The following is an 18,042-nucleotide window of genomic DNA, read 5'->3' as shown; positions in this document are numbered from 1 at the left end:
CGTTCCGTTTTAAATTGTAACCAGTATAGCTGGCTATAGAGAAACGGTTTCACAGTATACTAAATTGACGGTACTCTGTACAGTGGTCGCAGTGTATATCGGAACATACCCTAAGTTAGTACTTACTTAGGGCCGGTTTTTTGATCCGTAGTTAACTCAACTATTGGTAAAAAATCGTTACTATTAGTTAAATATCAGCAAAATGCGTTTTTTGATCCGTGGTAAGAGCATCCAATGGTAAAATATCTTACCATTAGTCAAAAAAGTTAACTACTCAGTATCGGAGGGTTAAAAAGATGGCCGCTGGTAATTTATATAGTAACAGCTGTTTGTCACAGAAATCAAACTATGATAAATACGTTTATTACTATCTAATGATGAATTTAAACATATTGAGATACTTTAATTAATGAGACGATGAAGAAGACGATAATATTATATGAGAATGTGTCAATGAGTGACCAAAAATATTTAGGCAATGTCATCCGCCATTAGAAACCTGGGATGATGTAGATTTTTGTCACTGTTACCCCCTATCGAAGGGAACAGTGCTCTGGATTGTTACTGAAATTGGGAATGATCTTAAACTGCCAATGAACAAGAGTATATATAGACAGCAGCTCATACCAACCTATTTTGCTTCATTACTAACTATAGAACCGCAGCAGTATATAATTAAGTATATTACTAATTCATTATGTGTTTTATTGCCTATAATATTAACTTATAATTATTATAATTAAATAAAATACAAGAACATGAGTATATATAGACAGCAGCTCATACAAACCTATTTTGCTTCATTACTAGTTACAGAACCGCAGCAGTATATAATTAAGTATATTACTAATTCATTATGTGTTTTATTTCCTATAATATTAACTTATAATTATTATAATTAAATAAAATACAAGAACAAGAGTATATATAGACAGCAGCTCATACAAACCTATTTTGCTTCATTACTAGCTACAGAACCGCAGCAGTATATAATTAAGTATATTACTAATTCATTATGTGTTTTATTGCCTATAATATTAACTTATAATTATTATAAGTTAATATTATAGGCAATAGAATACATGATGAATTAGAGTTAATATTATTTATATATTACTAATAATATTAACTTATAATTATTATAAGTACATACAAGTATGTACTTATACTAAAAACTACAGCTACACATTAGTTAGGGACCTATGATATTCTTTAGGGCTTTTATTACATTTGTGAGTTAGCATCTACCTACTTTGTTACAAGAATTTATAAATAAAACATTTGACTTGATTAATAAACTGTTTAATTATAAATTAAATACAAACCATTTTTATTAAAAAAACATTACAACATTTACATGAAACCCTAAAGTAGCAATTAAATATTTTCTAATTGTTTCTTCTTGCATTTCACCTCAATTTGATGCAACTCTTTTTGCTGCTACATATATTTATTGTGCCTTTCTTCCATCTGCTGCATCACTTTTTGGTGCACCTCCTCTTTATGCAGTATGGATTTTTGGTGGGCCTCTCATTGGTGCAGCAAATGTTTTTGATGCTCTTCCTTAGCATAATTGAACAAATCATCCTCTCTTATTTGTCTTTGTTTCAAAAACTCAATTTTTTTTATCCGTGTGGATCATAATCCGAAGCGGATTTGTCAATTTGTTGCCAGTGCAATGAGCAATGACATCCCAAAAAATGTGGTTCTTTTTTGTGGGGAACATTTATTTTGTATGACAACACTAGACATATTGAGTGAATGAAATCCATTTTAGCCATCTTCATTCGTTATTTGCGCTTTGAAGAGTTTGAAGTGTCAAATTAATCTAAATAACACGATATAAATAAAGTTGTTTTTCTGTGTTTTAATACGGTTTACACTTTTTACGATACTTAAACATATAAATAACGATGTCCGCAAACAGCCAACGGTCAAATAAGTAAGTACAAACATATTTTCGTGTTATTTATTCCGGTTTATCTTGTGTTTCGTAATAGAAAGTAATACATTTATGTTTTGTTAAAGGGACCATACTGCTAACTTCGCCAAAAAAGAAACTGCTAAACTGTTGATGCTTCTCAAGGATTACACAGTCGTAACCTGCAAACAACTGATCACTGCAGCAATCTACAAAAAGATGCAGCTTGGAAATCTCTGCGACGTTTTCAACTCAGATGGGTCTAGACACCGACGTGTTAAATTTAATATACATTTAATGAAGGTGTAGGCACATTTTTATATTTATTCTTGTATAGCTGTGTCCTACAACAAAAGGAAAAAATCTTTTAACCCTTTGGAAACAAGGAAGCGGATTATGATCCACACGGATAAAAAAAATTGAGTTTTTGAAACAAAGACAAATAAGAGAGGATGATTTGTTCAATTATGCTAAGGAAGAGCATCAAAAACATTTGCTGCACCAATGAGAGGCCCACCAAAAATCCATACTGCATAAAGAGGAGGTGCACCAAAAAGTGATGCAGCAGATGGAAGAAAGGCACAATAAATATATGTAGCAGCAAAAAGAGTTGCATCAAATTGAGGTGAAATGCAAGAAGAAACAATTAGAAAATATTTAATTGCTACTTTAGGGTTTCATGTAAATGTTGTAATGTTTTTTTAATAAAAATGGTTTGTATTTAAGTTATAATTAAACAGTTTATTAATCAAGTCAAATGTTTTATTTATAAATTCTTGTAACAAAGTAGGTAGATGCTAACTCACAAATGTAATAAAAGCCCTAAAGAATATCATAGGTCCCTAACTAATGTGTAGCTGTAGTTTTTAGTATAAGTACATACTTGTATGTACTTATAATAATTATAAGTTAATATTATTAGTAATATATAAATAATATTAACTCTAATTCATTATGTATTTTATTTCCTATAATATTAACTTATAATAATTATAAGTTAATATTATAGGCAATAAAACACATAATGAATTAGTAATATACTTAATTATATACTGCTGCGGTTCTGTAGCTAGTAATGAAGCAAAATAGGTTTGTATGAGCTGCTGTCTATATATACTCTTGTTCTTGTATTTTATTTAATTATAATAATTATAAGTTAATATTATAGGAAATAAAACACATAATGAATTAGTAATATACTTAATTATATACTGCTGCGGTTCTGTAGTTAGTAATGAAGCAAAATAGGTTTGTATGAGCTGCTGCTGCTTGTTCATTGGCAGTTTAAGATCATTCCCAATTTCAGTAACAATCCAGAGCACTGTTCCCTTCGATAGGGGGTAACAGTGACAAAAATCTACATCATCCCAGGTTTCTAATGGCGGATGACATTGCCTAAATATTTTTGGTCACTCATTAACACATTCTCATATAATATTATCGTCTTCTTCATCGTCTCATTAATTAAAGTATCTCAATATGTTTAAATTCATCATTAGATAGTAATAAACGTATTTATCATAGTTTGATTTCTGTGACAAACAGCTGTTACTATATAAATTACCAGCGGCCATCTTTTTAACCCTCCGATACTGAGTAGTTAACTTTTTTGACTAATGGTTAGATATTTTACCATTGGATGCTCTTACCACGGATCAAAAAACGCATTTTGCTGATATTTAACTAATAGTAACGATTTTTTACCAATAGTTGAGTTAACTACGGATCAAAAAACCGGCCCTTAGTGCTTCCGTTTAGTTCCAAATTGCTCATGGAGCGCTGCTCATTTTTTCTATTAAAAATTTCGGTTTTGCTTTGCTATGTAGTATGCACTTATTTAATATCTCGTACATCGCCAGCGACCTACAGAATATTATCGTTGTCACAATGTTATTTTTTCATTTAATTAGTTATTGAACACATAACATGGCCTCTAAGTTAATGTAAAATATATGGATATTTAATACTGATTATAATTATAAATAAAACCGTGGCTGCTGACTGAATCTTTACGTTTAGCCATTGTAGTAAAGATGATTAGATAGTGGGAAAATAATAGTTAGCCTAAATAGAAGAGTCTTTCCGTCATCTTTTGGCCATGGAATACCGTGCCACAGGCGCTAACTACAGATTTTGGGCTCCCACACAAAACAGCGATGCGAATTCGCATCACAGGAACTTGCGATGCGAATTTCTGCGATACGATTTAGTGCGGCAAACCGTTTGGTAGGGCGACCATTCCTTCGTAGTCAGCCGTACTGGACGTGTTTTTAGGAAGCGTAAGATGGATCGCAAAAAGATTATTGCACTGCTGTTATTGTTAAATAGATATAAAAGAAAAAGAAGATTCTGGGCGAACTCTGATGGGAACAATTTTACTCAAAAGTATTATGCGTTGAGAACTGAAGAAGATAATTTTTTTGATTATTTTAGAATGAGCATATCTTCATTTGAAGAGCTTTTGAGTTTATTATCACCATGCCTTCAAAAACTATCATAAAAGGAAAGAATTCCTGTTATGAATTCAAGTTTTGTTTTTTCACTGTTTTCTTTGTCTTGGAAATTTGGAAACAAACTTTCACAGACGCTCTTCCACGCATCTTGCTTAATAAGTTTATTTTTATAATATTTATCACTTGTGTCCCAAAGGATGGGACGCTCCTCAATTAAAGATATGAAAAAATCTATATCATATTCCGCCATTTTTTATAAACAAAGGCGGTGCAGGCGCCGCGCGTCTTTCTCTAAAGCTTAAAATGGCGTCACCAAGGATGACGTAATATCGCAGGAATGTGCGATGTGAAGCAGATCGGTCATTCTTGCGGTGCGTTGCGGTGCGGATAGACAAATCTATCCTAATCTTTTACAGTAATTAATATACCAATTAAATTAAGATTCCCTTGTATATTGCTAAAATTGTTGTAAGATAATAAATTAGTCCTTCAATATACAAAAGTTTTACTATCTTTATCTGACGCATCTTCCCCTTCGAGCGTTACGTGTCGGTCCTTGTTTTTCTTAAATACGCTTTATTAAATTACTAGTACTGGATCTAGATTCTAGGTCGACATCTAGTGTACGTGCCGGGAATATAGTTTATTTCCACTGAAGTAGTTCCCACCAAGAATTTGATAGAGTAATAATCAAATATTTCAATGTAAAATCCGAGAGCGCTTTTTTTGGTAACTGAGTTTAATATTTTATTATTATGTTGTAGTATGTAGAGTTTAAGAAGAATGGGACTTCTATGAAAATTGCGAACATATTGCAAATGTTACTTTTAAACAGATGTGTAAAAAGCGTATATAGAATTTAAAACATGTACGTATTAGTCGATTTAAAATATAATAATGGTTAGCACAATTAAGTGGTATTGTAATATCGTCCACTTACACCCTCGTGCAGGTTTCGGCGGGGGAGTAACAAGTGGGATGCGTCCCGCGCTCTCCCCTTCATTCACTCAGTGTTCGTCCATTCACTCCGCGTTACGGACCATAGTGCAACCTCTGACGCGTGGGTGTTCGCTGCAATACGCGCGCTATTTGACGTCATTATTTTGATACGTAAACGTGTCTAGGAGTTATGCGTATTTAGTCACCATGGGTGAACAGACATTCAATATTTCGGATGACAATTTAGAGCAGCATATAGTGACTTTATTTGAGAAATTAGAGTGTTTGCGTAGTAATTCTAATGAAGCGAGTTTGGGGGGCCGAGTGCCGGCCAGGTTGGAAGTGAGGACTTTATCACTGTGGAAGGCTGTTGTTGCCGAATGTGCGGCGTCTTTCTTGTATGTTTTTATCGTGTGTGGTGCAGCAGGTGGTGCTGGTATCGGGGCATCTGCCTCAGCTGTCTTGCTTTCCACAGCTCTCGCTTCCGGTTGCGCTATCGCAACGTTGACTTTATGCTTCGCTCACATATCAGGTATATTATAATTTTAACTATGTTTAAAATTGAGAAAGTTTTTTAGTATATAATAAACAAGAAAATGCACAGGAAAAGAAATGCGTCAAAATAGTTCTATTCTATTCAATCAATCCCTACAAAAAAAGGGACCCGGAGTTTCGCGTCATCTTAGATGTAATCGTTTATCTAAAAAATATACAAATGACGCTTAAAAGTTAATTAAAGTCGCCCGTGCATTATCTTTTTCTTTTTCGGTGATTATATTCCATGGTGTCAATAAATAAATAATAGTAGAGAAATACCTTAGAGAATATCTTCCAATACTGTTATAAATAAGATGGAAATTACAATATACACATATATGTATACAAAAGAATACTGCGATCGACTTCAAGATTTCATACTTTAGAAAATGTCAATACATTTTTAAACGCGACTAAAAACAGATATTTTTACTAACATACATAACGTATACCTCAGTAATAATTTGTATGCAGTGCATAAAACCCACAAAAATTGAAAGGAATATCGGCGCCTGCGCATGTTTCTACCTGCTCGTCAACAGGCCAGGTGTTCTCGTAAGTTTTCTTTTTGTATACCGGTATTTTGATACAATACGCTCTGCCAATATCTTATCCTGCTTTTGTTAGTGTATTTATTTAACATCTGGTACGGACACAGAACTGTGTTAAAGAAAATAAAATCGTAAATTTATAAAGTAAAATATTTAATAGACTCTCGATTCTAGAAAATATTAGATAACTCTTATAGCAAAAATGTGGTTGAGCAAATATAAATAATCTTTAAAATTACATTTGGCTATGACTACTAGTTTTTAACTCATAGATTCCTTGACGTCTCTGAAGGTCGTTTATTTAAAAAAGGATAGTTTTCAACTTGGTTAAGTTTATAGGTACGTTTTGTTATTCTTCATGTAGGTTTCTTGTTGTAGTAATATGAACAGTACTTTGTAACTTCTAATAGCCATACCTATCTTTTCCGAAGGTTTTCCATGCAATTTCGATATAGACCTTTCAATACGCTGAAGTCCAACATATCGTGTGCTCTGAAATTTAGTGTTACCTGAGCTGTGTTCTTCTGTTTTATCTATAGCATATAATCTACTCTAGTTTGACAAGTAAATTGTCGTAAACTTCCTTGACTTAAATATAGTTGAGATATAAATAATTATTGATTATAGATATGGTATTCAACATTATTCACACGTGTCTGTGTTCACCCTTTCATCCCCTCATATATTTATGGTCTCGAAGGAACAATGACATTTTAAATTATATCAAATTGAGAACGCGTGTCCGTGAGGCACTAACAATTGAGGTCTAATTTTGAACTTAGCGTATAATAACAGGGCTGTAATAAATCTTTAAAATATGCCGATGTCACCCTAATTTGGTATAATGGGTCGACATCCCTATTTCAAGGACTAAGAGTATTTATATGTATCATCCCTGTTATTAATTTGTAATGTGGTCAAATAATTTCTTAGAATGTAGATTAAAAATTGCCGCTTTCTGGTATAATTCTAATTTTCCTTCCTATTGCATAAAATAATGAAATGATTTTTTCTATGATATCTATGGTATAATAGTTTTATATAGACGGCAATGATAAAAGGTGGATTGTGACTAAATTTTATGGCTGAATTAAAAGCCAAACATTTAAGTTGTCATTGCAATGAATGCCGAATTGGGCATGTAGTCGTGTATATGTAGCATACCAATTACCAATAGCGAACAAAATAACAATTATATCTTATAGCCTAGTTAGAGAGCGTTTCAACCCTTAGGTCCTGCGTCATCATCTTTTAATCATTTTAATCTAATCAAAACTACATAATTAATTATTATTATTCGTCACTCTGCCAACTTATTAATAAGAATAGACAACACAGATGCTATATACATACTCATTTCTTAAACTATTAACATTTACTAACTAACTATTCTATGTATAATATTTTACGGTTTCGATATTTGTAAATATGTGAGGAACATGTATTACCTACTAACTTTTTTAGTATAGTAGTTTTTATTCTAAGAGTACATTGTCTTCACATATAATTATTTAACTAACTAATGTAAACAAAATATTGTAAACCTATTTTAAAAGAGTATGCCCATTCTTCTCCACACGAAACTACATTTTGGAAGGGGCAACTAAAATCTTCTTTATATTTTATTTGACGTTCAGAGGTGCCATTTTAGGTGGTCTAATTGAAATAAATGATTTGACTTGACTTGAACAGATACATAACTATGCGTTCTAATCCCGCCTATGTAGCTTTCTATATGCGTAACATACGTCATACATATGCGTTTTAATAAATTAAATAAATTTGTGAACGTACTAAATACTACACGTTATGATAGTTTTATTTAAACCTATTAAATGGTTACTCCCTAAATCTATCAATCGGGAATAGAAGGCTGAAATGAAAGACACTCAGAAATCCAAGGCACCAACAACGTCCTTATAAGTTTGCATTTTTCTCTACCCTATAGATACAGGATTACCTTTTACAACTAAAAAGATAGGTCAGAAAAATGCCCATTAACAATAAAATTGCTTTCATTCAGAATTAATACTCCCTAGAGTATGAAAGTTGGAATTCTGTGCATTTTCGTTTATATCAAGCTGGTTATTGTTATGACAAATACCCGTCACGAGCGTTATATTGAGGACAAATGCTACGATTTCATCTCTTTCATTTTATTCCTACATTTCCCCGCGCAGTGTAATAAAATGCCTACCTGCCAGCCATTGTACCAATTTTTTACGTTCGCTTCTGAACCAGATCGTTATCAGCTGTTCTTAATTTGTAAAGTAAATTTTATTTTTTATTTATTTAACTTTTTATAATCCACACCTTTGTAATACGATAAGTATATTTTACAATAAATAATAATGCTTTACTATTTCAATTTTTTTTTACCATATATGTAGTAACTCAAATTATATACAATGTTTTATGTGTTCTCACTTGTGCCAGGAAGACCCAGTTCTTCCGTAACTTACATAGTAATAAAGAAGTAACTACGTGGTATTTATTATATATCTATATATATAAAAATGAAACCCGTTTTCCGTTGTCACGACATAACATGAAAACGGCTTGACCGATTTGTCTGATTTTTTTTTGTTGTGTTTGTAATTGTCAGGAGAAGGTTCTTATAAAAGAAAAAAAAAGAAAAAATTGCGCGAAAAATTGGAAAATTTAAGAATACTTAACCACCATACAATTCAAACTTTTTGATGTAACCTTATGGCGTTTGACATAACATTGACAGAATGCGTGCTGCAAATATCGTCAAAGAGGATGTAAGAAAAGTGAATATCGTTTAAAATAAATGCTTCGATCGGAGTTATTATATTGATAATATAATAATATGCGAGCCAGAAAAACAAACAAAGAATGTTCTATAACATAAAGCATTAGAATAATAAACACTCTGTTTCTGAAATATTTTTTAATTAATTATACCAATTTGAAATCAATATTCATAGTTAAGACAGGACAACGTCTGTCGGGTCCGCTAGTAATAAATAGATATTTTATATTTTTTTTAACTGAAAGCATATTCAAAAGGATTACACCATATATGACGAAGATTAAGTACTAACAAAGACAATGTTATAATTTGCCTGTTGAGGTGTGTGTGAAAATTTCCAATGTATGGGTTCGTATGTGCGTTTGGAGATAATTTAAAATAAAATATACGAAATAAGATACAATTTAAAAAATGAATCGAAATATACGAAACTAACACTACATTGAAATGTTGTGTACACGTTTATTTTTGCGGAAATAGAATTGTTGTGAATAACAAAGTCAAAGGAAGTTTTTCAGTTGGTCAGTTTTTTTGAGACTGAAGTCAAAAACCTTTCTGAAAACAGTAAATGTGTTAACTGAATACTATATTAATCAATCGTGGCTTAATCTATAGTAATATTTGTTTTAACTCAAAAATAACTTGACTGATTACCGCAAATATATATGTATGTTTTACAATATATTTACAACTAAATAGAGAGAGATTAGTATCTCAACGGGTTAGCTCGGCTTCCGATAGTCAACGCAGTTTATGTTCGAACCTAGCTTCGCTAAAACTGCTATTTTGATGTCGTCCTATATTGGCATCTATCCAGAATTTAACCCTAGTTTGTGCATTACATATCTCTCTATATGTAAGGTTTCAGGTAATATTTGTACGTGCTTTTAATCGAAAAATCTTTTTAATCAGAATATATTTTTATATCTTAATAGATATTTCTGGTTTTATTTATGGTCGGTCAAGATAATGCTACTACTTCAACTTGCCCTTTGCTAAAACTTGCTAGTAGTACAGATACCTCAATAATGAAGTTAAGTTAATGATATTGTAAAAACATATATACATACATACCTTTTAGGTCTGGGCCCAAGATTTCGGTCTATGCCCGGTTTTCTCACGATATTTTTCTTCACCGTACGAGACAATGTTAAAAGCGCACTTAGATAGCCGGGAAACTACAACCCCAAGGGTGAAAGTCCCACGTTGAAACTACAAAACACTGCTGCATTGTAAAAAGATTTAACAACACATATGCGGTATAAATTCCATATAAAAAAACAATAGAAAATGTACCCGAAGTTTTAAAAACAGAGATGGAAATTATTACAAATTGCAGTCGAAATTCACAATAGTCAATATCATCGTGTTGGAGTATTTTTTAATTTAGTTCGGTTGTTTATTTTTTCCGAACACCGAATTATAAAGGAACGTTTATAGTGAAAAGTGTTTAATAACTAAATATGTTTAACAAGTTCCTTCCACTTGACCGTATTCAAGAGCGATTTCGAATCGTCGACGACCAGTCACTTTCCAAGCGGCTTCATCCCTTGGCGTTGCGTAGAGATGTAGGGTCTCTCTGCATCTTCTACCGCATTTACCATGGAGATTGTTCAGAGGAGTTTTTCGAATTATTACCTGCAGCTGAGTGACCACAACTGAGCGTTTTTTAAGGCAGTTTTTGCCGCGCACCAACATTATGGGGAAACACCTGCCCAGTGAAGTACTTGCGAACCAAATCGACTTAGGGTCCTTCAACAAAAGAGCGTACCAAGTCTGTCTTATTCTGAGTATACCGTTCTTGCGATGATGAACACTAACACATGAGTGACTCTGTTATTAAGGACTCCCACACAAAACTGCGATGCGATGCGAATTTCTGCGATACGATTTAGTGCGACGAACCGTTTGATAGGGCGACCATTCCTTCGTGGTCAGCCGTACTGGACGTGTTTTTAGGACGCGTAAGATGGATCGTAAAAAGATTATTGCACTGCTGTTATTGTTAAATAGATATAAAAGAAAAAGAAGATTCTAGGTTCATCCACTTATTACGATTATGAACTCTGATGCAAACTTTCACAGACGCTCTTCCACGCATCTTGCTTAATAAATTTATTTTTATAATGTTCATCACTTGAGTCCCAAAGGACGGGACGCTCCTCAATTAAAAATATTAAAAAATCCAAGTCATATTCCGCATTTTTTTATAAACAAAGAAGGCGGCGGAGGCGCCGCGCGTCTTTCTCTAAAACTGTCTCAGAGCGGGCTAAAATGGCGTCACCAAGGATGACGTAATATCGCAAGAATATGCGATGCGAAGCAGATCGGAACTTCTTGCGGTGCGTTCGTGCGAATTCGCAAATATTTGCGATGCGATGCGAATTCGCAGTTTTGTGTGGGAGCCCTAAATCTATTGTATAATTTAAAAGATCTACGACGTAGACCCAACCCCCTTTTTACGAAATCCAGTTTTTGACATACGTAAGTCATACTTAGCACGAACCCCCAGGTACAGAGTCGACACTTAGCGCTAAGCACTTCCTCATCAAAACATTCGGGTCGTAGCGCGACTCTGAAACTTACCTTATCGTGCAGACGGAAACTAGAAGATCGGAGACTCTCGAGAAGCAACTTTATTTTACGCAGTCGTTATTACTACTAAAAAAAAATCAGTTGTGCTACAATCTTTTTAGCTCAGGGTCTCAGATTTCTGAATCTGTTTTTTGATCATTTGCCAATCTGATAGGCAAGTAGGTGATCAGCCTCCTGTGCCACGCCGTCGACTTTTTGTGCCTAAGACTTGACGGTTTTCTTACGATGTTTTCGTTCACGGTTCGAGGGAATGTTAAATGCGCACATAGGTGGAAAGTCCATTGCCGCACAGCCGGGGATAGAACGTACGACCTCAGGGATGAGAGTTGCACACAAAAGCCACTAGAACAACACTGCTCTTGAATTACTACTAATATTATTAAATTAAATTAGACATTATCTATTTAATTACAAAAACATAGAACATACATATATGTGTAAACTGTAAATGTATGCAAATGGTATGCACTTTGAACGTAATTGGTCGTCGTTTTACGAAATTATATACCGCATAGCGCAGCCTCTGTGGCTTTAGTTAAGCTCTTAACAAAATATTTAAATTGTTTCGAATTATTAGGCTTGCTAGCTTTTTTATTAGCTACACAGAATATATGATGAATTAAGATCTGGATCTGGCGAACTTCGTACCGACTAAAAGTATGAATACAAAATAAATACATATTAAGTACAGTACTTTATTAAGAAATTAACACAGAAAATAATAAGCGTCAGAACGCACGCATAAATATTGGACAAGCAATATGTTTTCCTTATTCATTACTCACATTTTTAAAATCCAAAATACGCCATTATTAGAATATTGTAGATATATTATCTTGTCAATTCGAAACCTTTGTTTAATCACGCTCTTTAATTTGACAGTTACGAAACTCATGAACATTTTGTATTGTAAATTTATTTTATTTTTACCTCAATTAAATGTTTGAATAGCTATTCGGAAGACAAATATGTACCACAAATCTAAAACTATGAAAATCGGTACAGCCGTTCTCGAGTATTTATTACTTATGTGTTCGAACCAAGCCAAATGTGGTCATATATTTTAACTTAAATTCTTGTCTTTATCGTTATTTTAGTGAGTATTTATTTATTTATTTACACTTCGTTGCATTACAATATAAAAATTTAACATAATTAAATATAAAGGAGGGCAACTGGCGGCCTTATCGCTTTCGAGCGATCTCTTCCAGACAACCACTGTGAAAAAAAAAAATGTATTAGGCAAGGCAAGAAGAGCAAAAATACATATTACATTTACCTAGTTATTAAGAAAAAAAAGTATATTTAAGTGAAACTGCCTCTTTAATTTACTCTCCGTAACTTATTTTAAAATATAACATACATTTAAGTTCGCCAAAACCAAATATTTATGGATTTACCAGAGTGATAATAAATTCCAGGTGCTCACGTGAATCCAGCTGTGTCAGCAGCGTTATGTATTCGGCGGCGTGTGTCACCGCTACGTGCGGCTCTATACGTTGCTGCTCAATGTGGAGGCGCCATAGCTGGTGCAGCTGCTATTTACGGGTAAGTTATATACTTTAACTAGCAGACTCGGCCAAGCGTTGCTGTGGCTAAGGTTTTTGTTATACTAAACTAGCAAACTCGGCGAACTCCGTTTCGCCACCAGATGGCTTCGTTTTATATAACATTTTCGTTTGGTGATCTCGCTTTTCTGTTGAAATTTTTCCTGGATTTTCTTTGCTATAAACTTCACGGAGCCCGAGACCTTTCCAACGAATGCAAAAACGTGGAAATCGGTTCGTGCGTTCTGGAGTTATAGCGTCAGGAAGGAAAACCCGACTTATTTTTATATAGTAGATAGTAGTAATCTATTTAAGGGAAACGGTAGGAGAACACCAGTCATAGGGACCACCATGCTTTTTTGGTGGTTATGCCACTAAATTGTAGCTTATGTGAAACGTTGGTACTTTCAACACAGCTCCATCTGTTAGAATTGTGACTATCAAATAATAAACAAATATTTTGCAATAAAATAATATTGCGGGTATAAATTGAGATGTAAGCTATCCTATTTTTTAAGTTAGATCAAACTACACACAGTGTGCAAATTTGATTGATATCGCTTCGGTAGTTTAGGAGTCCATAGCGGACAAACAACGTGACACGTAATTTATATATATTAAGATTAATAAGTCAGTGTTGATCTTAAGATACCCTATTTATAAAAGATTTCAGTTTAAAAAGTTATTTTACATTTGCGTGTTTACTTAAACGATTAAACGATTCCTACTCTTCTACTTCTACGAGACTTACATCTAGTAGATATATATGTATATATTTAACAATAACTGGATATAATTTAATGAACTACTCGAATGCTAATACTAATCTAATGATTACGGCTGTTGAGGTATGATTCAAAATCAATATATAAAGCAACTATGGCTTCCGTCAGACGTTTAAATTTTTGAGATGCGGGATTTGATTTAAAATGCAATTAATTGTATATTTTAAAATATATTTCGAATTGGCTTATTAACTATATTTTCATGTAGGAATTTATATACATATTAGACAGTTTTTATTACCCAACTAGTTTCCGGCCGCGTAGTGTTCATTCAAGATATTTAGATAACTCTTCAACAATAATTTTTATATTTTAATCTATTCAAACCTTGCAATCGGCCAATTACAACCACAGCACACACACATTGCACACTTGAAGCGAACCGAATGGGAAAAGGGTTTTTTTTTATTGTTTTTGAAATGTCTTATTTTATTTTTTCTTTGAGTATTGTTATTTTGTGTGTTTATGAGTATGTGTTTCGTATGTAATAAATGTTCTGTCTATGTCTATGGGTATCGCAATATTGGTGAAAATCATACAAAAATGCGTTCGGTAGTTTTTGAGTTTAACATGCACCACCGAGGTACTTATTTATAGTATGGAAGGATATAACAATAACACGCTTAACAAAATGCATATTTAATAACTTATCGCAAAATAAAACGCCGAGATAAAATTGCAGTTGTAAAAAATGAAGCGCGCTAAATCATTATTAAAGTTGCACTCGTTAAAAATTTAAATTTTTTATTCCAACTCCCGCATTTTATTTACTGATTTAAGTTGTGCTTGCCATATTTAATTTTTAATGACACAGTTCCATTTTCTGTTTTAATTAACTTCGGGACATCGCGGCGTATGTACGCCGCATGATATGTTTGAGAAGACAAAAGCCAATTTACCTGCGGGGGTGACTTTTATGTTGCCCATTTTAACCATAGCTTCATCATACTACTTATTTATTTATAAAAGCTTGCCAACGCTTGGCACGCTGATACATTGGTATAAGAAAAATACAATACAAGATTTAATGTGACAAGCATTTATAGGCAGAAAATACGAAGAGATAAAAATTAAACCAAAGAAATTGTAAAACTGAAGCAAAATTGATTTCAAAGTGTGAGTCACACTTTGAAATCAATTTAGCTCGGTCGTGCAAGAAAAGAGCGTACCAATTCTTAAAAGGCCGCGCTGGCGAGCCTTCTGGCAGTGCGAGTGTCCATGGTCGGCGGTATCACTTAACATCAGGCGAGCCCGTTTGCATCCTATAACATAAAAAAAACCTGGTTCTTAAATATCCTGAATGCAAACGATATATCAATTAATTATCTACGATTCTCCAATGATAACATCAATTTGAATTGAATTTTTTTATCTATTAGAACTAGTTTCGCTCATTTTATTTGCAGCAGATGTGAAGTCAATGATACTTCATTGATTTGCACTGTCCACAATATCCGACTTATTTGTATTGAAAGAGGTCTTTACAAACTTATCTATTACTTTGAGTATTTAAAAAGTTTCACTTTCCGAGCAGCTTGTAGCAGATGTCGGGTCTGTATCATCTACCGCATTTACCATGGAGAGTGTTCAGAGTGTTTGACGTGTGGATCCAGCTGCCCACTGAACTATTTCCGAACCTATTCGACTTTTAAGGTCCTTCCACAAGAGAGCGTACCAATTCTTAACAGACCAGAAACGCACTTTCGAACGATTTGGCAATGTGATGTCCATGGGCACCTAACATCATATGAGTCTCCTGATTGCCCCCTGTTATATAAAAAGAAGGAAAACGTGTGTGTATACTTCTTTGGCGTAACAAGGTAAAAATCTTTTCAATAATTTTATCTTTCGCCGTTTGTAGAAAAAACGACACTAACAATAGAAAAAATTTACTCTCATCATTTTTCCGTAACGCGCCAAAAGAAGTATAACTTCAAAAGCTTCGTCTAATTATTTTAACACTAAGAACACTGATTTGTTTTATTATAGATATAAAAGTATTGACGGATAAACACAGATTTCGTTCGGTAAATATTTGGGAGTGTTAAAAATATTGACGTGACTCTCCCTTAACAAACAATCCATCTCACATCATGCTTATCTAAGCATATATAGGACATATCTATTTGCATTCGGAATTATTATCTTTATGATTGACTGGACCACGTATGCGTATTTTAAGGGTCTGTTTCACAATGTATGGATAAAGTACCAAATAGCTATGTAACACATAAATTATTTGGAAGATAAATTGTGCTATTTGACATTCATCGAACTCATAACTTATGATGGACTTTATGTGACGACAGCGCTATCTGACAGTCGTGAAACGCAACAATAGTGTTTATCCTACCAATAAGTAATAAATAGCTAATTCGGAACTTATCCGTACATTGTGAAACAGACCCTAAACCTTCTTAATAATTGCAGTATAAAAATCTTTTTAATTATCACGTTGTGCACACTAGACAATACTTTTTTAATTGAGGTCATGCCTTTTATGACTCCTTTTTGTCTTTGCTGAATGCTTCTTCAGTGTTGTACACCTTCTCCATGGCTAGATCACTTGATACAAAGTTCTTCGTTATCTGTACCTCAGCGTACTATATATACAAACAGATCTCTTGGTAACAAACAGTTAAAGATGTTGACTTGTACAATTGTACATAATAATACACATATTATAAGCAATATCGTTTATTAAAACCTAAACATAACAATCAAATATACAGTATTTACAATTTTCTTAATCTAAATAGTAATAATAATAATAAAAAAATTATAAATAAAGAATTAAAACAAATTCGGTCCCCTTGGCAGTGTACCTTTAACGCTGGCAGCGTTTCCTCGCTATATTGCGATACTTTGTTGAGCGAGGAAAGCAGCAGATGAGCTGTATAGGCCCTTAAGAACAACAGCGTGATTCCATTAAAAAAAAACACCAGCTCTGGGATCACCGGTACTATTTACCAGGCGCCAATTAAAATCTTTAATTAGCGCCTGTGCACATGAACCCCACGGCCCAAAATGGGAACTAAATCGAAGTTGGAGGAAAAAATTAATAATTTTATTATTTTAACTGATATTTTGTAAACTAAACAATAATAGTTTTTATATTATTGTTGTACGTATGTTGTTATGGTTATTCATTAGATTCAGCTTTTTTGGTGATTCTCGAAATGAAACAATAGTTGTTTTGCCAGAAGTTGAGACCAACCCACGCCAAGTTGGACGATATAAAGCCAATTATAAAATTCATCAATCATTTTCGCTATTGGACATTCCTACTAGCGTTGATAAAACACCGAATGTGATAATATATGAATATGTAATTTAGTATTTTAAATATTACTTGTTATCTTTCTTATTTATTTTTTCTATATTACAAAGTTCCCCATCATATAAAATGCTATATATACCTTAATTACAGTGTAATAAGAATTTGTAAACTTAGGTGCTGGAGCACTTAAGTCTAGGTTTAAGAATGCCTTCTAGTCGACACTTAAGAATGTTTAAGAGTGTACATTCGCAAACACTTTTGGTTTCACGTTTTTTGATTGATATTTTACGTTTTATCTAGGAGCAGTATTTTTTAAAATTCAACTTTAAAACAAATTCTGTCTTTTATTAAATTAAGGATTGTACAGAAAGTAGTTTTTTATGAAATGATTAGTCTAGATCTCAGTGTTATAATGTTTTATCTAAAACTGTAAACGTTTCACGATTATAGCAAGCATGGTCAAGTTATTGATCAATAAATATTATTAAAAATACATTGATAAAAATAGCCTGTACTTTTTCGTTGTTGGCAACAGCTTTGGAACAATTAGTTTTTCTTACTAAGTGCGTAATTATTAAATTAAAACCGGTATGTTTTAGAATACAAATATACACCACGGGAATATGATAATATATTTTAACCTTTATTAGTGAAAATA

The 18,042-nt window shown here is 33.1% G+C and overlaps 1 protein-coding gene and 1 long non-coding RNA gene across 3 annotated transcripts in view; both read left to right on the top strand.

Annotated features, from left to right (window-relative positions):
• Positions 1 to 1,660: 1,660 nt before the first annotated feature.
• On the top strand, positions 1,661 to 2,673 carry LOC125059987. Its single transcript, XR_007118756.1, has 2 exons — positions 1,661 to 1,942; positions 2,029 to 2,673. It is a non-coding gene; the product is annotated as an uncharacterized LOC125059987 (long non-coding RNA).
• A 2,715-nt stretch (positions 2,674 to 5,388) lies between these two features.
• Positions 5,389 to 18,042, top strand: part of LOC125059959 (neurogenic protein big brain) — a 79,774-nt gene continuing 67,120 nt past the window's right edge. For both annotated transcript variants that reach the window (XM_047664679.1, XM_047664678.1), the window contains exons 1-2: positions 5,389 to 5,845; positions 13,194 to 13,320. In XM_047664679.1, coding sequence (XP_047520635.1) covers positions 5,521 to 5,845; positions 13,194 to 13,320 — 452 coding nt within the window. In that variant the 5' untranslated portion in view covers positions 5,389 to 5,520. The remainder of the gene's footprint in view (positions 5,846 to 13,193; positions 13,321 to 18,042) is intronic.

This window comes from Pieris napi, chromosome 20 (genome assembly GCF_905475465.1).
Source record: "Pieris napi chromosome 20, ilPieNapi1.2, whole genome shotgun sequence".
In the NCBI taxonomy this organism is placed as follows: Eukaryota; Metazoa; Arthropoda; class Insecta; order Lepidoptera; family Pieridae; genus Pieris; species Pieris napi.
This window is presented reverse-complemented; position numbering and strand designations above follow the sequence as displayed.